The sequence below is a fragment of the Nicotiana tomentosiformis genome, chromosome 11 (assembly GCF_000390325.3).
Source record: "Nicotiana tomentosiformis chromosome 11, ASM39032v3, whole genome shotgun sequence".
In the NCBI taxonomy this organism is placed as follows: domain Eukaryota; kingdom Viridiplantae; phylum Streptophyta; class Magnoliopsida; order Solanales; family Solanaceae; genus Nicotiana; species Nicotiana tomentosiformis.
In genome coordinates this window covers 21,554,013-21,557,877 of record NC_090822.1, presented here as the reverse complement: position 1 = coordinate 21,557,877, position 3,865 = coordinate 21,554,013, and the positions used below count along the sequence as shown (strand labels likewise).

The 3,865-nt window shown below is 45.0% G+C and overlaps 1 protein-coding gene across 1 annotated transcript; it reads left to right on the top strand.

Annotated features, from left to right (window-relative positions):
* Positions 1-685: 685 nt before the first annotated feature.
* LOC138900674 (uncharacterized) lies at positions 686-1,147 on the top strand (the record flags this gene model as incomplete). The annotated part of the gene is made up of 1 exon (XM_070187887.1): positions 686-1,147. A coding segment is annotated over one exon (462 nt), but the record flags the coding sequence as incomplete, so codon positions are not given.
* Between the last annotated feature and the right edge of the window lie 2,718 nt (positions 1,148-3,865).

The window sequence follows — 3,865 nt, the reverse complement described above, 5'->3', positions numbered from 1 at the left end:
CATAGTTGGGTTTGTGGCCAAGTGTCTCAACTATCAGCAGGTTAAATATGAGCATCAGAGACCGGGTGAATTACTTAAGAGGTTGGAGATCCCAGAGTGAAAGTGGGAGCGGATCACCATGGACTTTGTGGTTGGACTTCCTCGGACTTTGAGGAAGTTCGATGTTATTTGGGTGATCGTGGATCGGCCGACCAAGTCAGCCCATTTTATTCTGGTGCTGACTACATACTCTTCGGAGAGGTTGGCTGAGATTTATATCTGAGAGATTTTCCGCCTTCATGGTATTCCAGTATCCATCATTTCAGACAGAGGTATACAATTCACATCACGGTTTTGGAGAGCCATACAGCAGGAGTTGGGTACTAGGGTGGAGTTGAGCATAGCCTTTCACCCTCAGACGGACGGGCAGTCCGAGCGCACAATTCAGATTCTTAAGGATATGCTCCATGCCTGTGTGATGGAGTTTGGAGGGTTATGGGACCGATACTTGCCACTTGCAGAGTTCGCTTACAATAATAGTTACCAGTCCAGCATTCAGATGGCACCGTATGAGGCTTTGTATGGTAGGCGGTGCCGGTCCCCAATGGGATGGTTTGAGCAGGGCGAGGCTCGATTGTTGGGTACAGATTTGGTCCAGGATGCCCTGGATAAGGTGAAGGTGATTCAGGAGAGACTTCGCATAGCCCAGTCCAGGCAGAAGAGTTATGCAGACCGTAAGGTTCGTGATTTGGCGTTTATGGTTGGTGAGCGGGTCTTGCTTCGGGTATCGCCTATGAAGGGTGTCATGAGGTTCGGGAAGAAGGGCAAGCTGAGTCCGAGGTTCATTGGTCCTTTTGAGATATTGCGGCGAGTTGGGGAGGTTGCTTATAAGCTTGCCTTGACTCCCAACCTAGCAGGAGTTCACCCGGTATTCCACGTGTCTATGCTCCGAAAGTATCATAGTGATCCAACTCATGTATTGGATTTCAGCTCTGTCCAATTGGACAAAGATCTATCTTATGTTGAGGAGCCAGTAGCCATTTTGGACAGGCAGGTCAGAAAGCTCAGGTCAAAGAATATTGCTTCAGTAAAGGTCCAGTGGAGGGGTCATCCGGTCGAGGAGACGACTTGGGAGACCGAGCAGGATATGCGCAGCCAGTACCCTCATCTTTTCACAGTTTCAGGTATGTCTTTATACTCGTTCGAGGACGAACAATTGTTTTAAGAGGGGGAGGATGTAACGACCCGACCGGTCATTTTGAGAGTAATAGCCCCGATCCCCTATTAGCTACTTTTCCTAAATGTTTTTCTGCTATTGTGACTTGCCGGGATGATTGGTTTTGAGTTTCGGAGTGTTTTGGGACACTTAGTCCCCAAATGAGAGCTTAAGCCTTAGGATTTGGACCGTAGTCGGAACTGTGTGAAGACGGATCCGGAATGGAATTCCGTCAACTCCTTTAGCTCCGTTGAGTGATTTTGGGGTTAGGAGCGCGTCCAGAATGTGTTTTGGGGATCTGTAGCAGATTTAGGATTGAATTGGCGGAAGCTAGTTTTTCGGTGATTTTGGCCGATAGTGGAAATTTTGATATCGAGCTCGGAATGGAATTCCGAAAGTGGCTGTAGGTTCGTAATGTTGATTATGACTTGTGCGCAAAATTCGAGGTCAATCAGACGTGATTTGATAGGTTTCGACATCGGTCGTAGAATTTTGAAGTTGCAAGTTCATTAAAATTGAATTGGAGGGTGATTCGTGATTTTTGCATTGTTTGATGGGATTTGAGAGCTCGACTAAGTTCGTAAGGTGTTTTAGGATTGGTTGGTATGTTTGGTTGAAGTCCCGGGGACCTCGGGTGTGTTTCGGATGCTTAACGGGTGAAAACTTGGACTTAGAGGAATTTCTGAACTTTGCTGGTTCTGGTGTTTTTGCACCTGCGTAAAAGAGACCGCAGGTGCGCGAGCCGCACATGCGAACTGGAAGCGCAGATGCGATAAATCGAGAGTTGGCCTGGGATCATAGGTGCGAGAAAGTTTCCGCATCTGCGATGCCCACAAATGCGCAAGGATGTTCGCACATGCGCAAGATGCGCAGAAGCGGAAGGGACTCCGCAGGCGCGAGTGCGCAGATGTGGCCCTTTCGTCGCAGATGCGAAGACAGAGAGGGTAAGTGAGTTGCGCAAATGCACACGTTTTTCCACATAAGCGCACCCGCAGGTGCGAGCCCAGGTTCCGCAGGTGCGGAAATACCTGGACAGTGATTAAAACCGAAGGGCTTCGCGATTTTTATCATTTTTGGCTTTGCAAACTCGGGTTGGGGCGAGTTTTGAGAGCATTTTCGAGGCATTTCTTGAGGTAAGTTCCTTGTGCTTATTTTTGGTCAATAATCTTGCCTTGCCATATATTTTCCCACCTAGTTAATGTGTATTTAAGGTGGAAATTAGAAGTTGGAGAATAGGGATTTGGGAGTTTGAATTGTGGATTGGAGGACCATTTGCTGTCGGATTTTAGTAAATTTGATATGGTTAGACTCGTGAGTGAATGAGCTTTCTAGTTTCGTGAATTTTGTCGGATTTCGAGACGTGGGCCCGGGGGGCTGGGTTTGAGCCAATTTCGGGTTTTGGCCTAATTTTGTAGTTTTTCTTGTGGGATTTATTCCATTAGCGCGTATTGATGGTATTGTACTGTTTTGAATAGATTCGGACCATTTGGAGTCGGATACTCATGGCAAGAACGTGATATCAAGTTGATTTGAGCGGTTCGAGGTAAGTGGCTTGCCTAACCTTGTGTTGGGGACTTTCCCTTTAAGATATCTTGATATTATTTGGTGTGTGGGCGCCGTGTACGTGAGGTGACGAGTATGTACACGAGCTATTATTGCAAAAATCATGTTTAACCTTTTTAAATCATAAATTTCTTCTCTTACTAATTGTACTAATATGTTTAATTGTGTAGTTTAGACTAGAAAAGCATGCTTACATGTTTTAACTGCCTAATTGTCATTCTGTGCGTCATGTGTAGTTAAGTCCTTATTTGCCTTATCTGTGTCCAGTATAAACTGTATAACTCGATGCCATACCTGCCATTTCATCTTGCATTGCATATTTAAATTGGGGCCACAGACGTATTCCGAGAGATCCCCTTTGTACTGTATATTTACTTTGGGACTACGGACGTATTCCGGGAGATCCCCCTGTACTGCATATTCATTTGAAACTACGAGACGGTATCCCGAGAGATTTTCCACTGTGTTTACCTTGTTTTGAGCTGAGGGCTCCCTTAACTGTTAAATTTTCAAGAATTTCTTTAACTGTGTTACCGTAAATTCTACTTATATCTTTTACCGTTTAATTTATTATATTTACTCTAGTAGGGCCTTGACCTGACCTCATTACTACTCGACCGAGGTTAGGCTTGGCACTTACTGGGTACCATTATGGTATACTCATGCCCTTCCTTGCACATGTTTTCATGTGCAGATCTAGGTGCGAGCTATCAGCCTCGGGGTTAGTACGTGCTGCTGATTCTAGGAGACTTCAAGGTACCTCTGCTTGCATCCACAGATCTTCGGAGTCCCCTTCTATTCCCTCGTCTAGAGATTTTCCTTATTATCTTCAGACTTTTGTATAGAGCTACATAGATTATATCAGCTTGTGACTTAGTAATATTCCGGGTCTTGGGAAATTATTTTGTATATGTCGAGTGGTACTACTCTTGGCTATTTATAATATGTTGTTTATCTTTAAAATGTTGTGTTTCTTTATATTTTTAGCAATATTAGGCTTACCTAGTCGTAAAGACTAGGTGCCATCACGACACCTTACGGAGGGATAATTTGGGGTCGTGACATTACTCCGGGTATAATCAGATTAGGATGAACCCGGAAGATCAG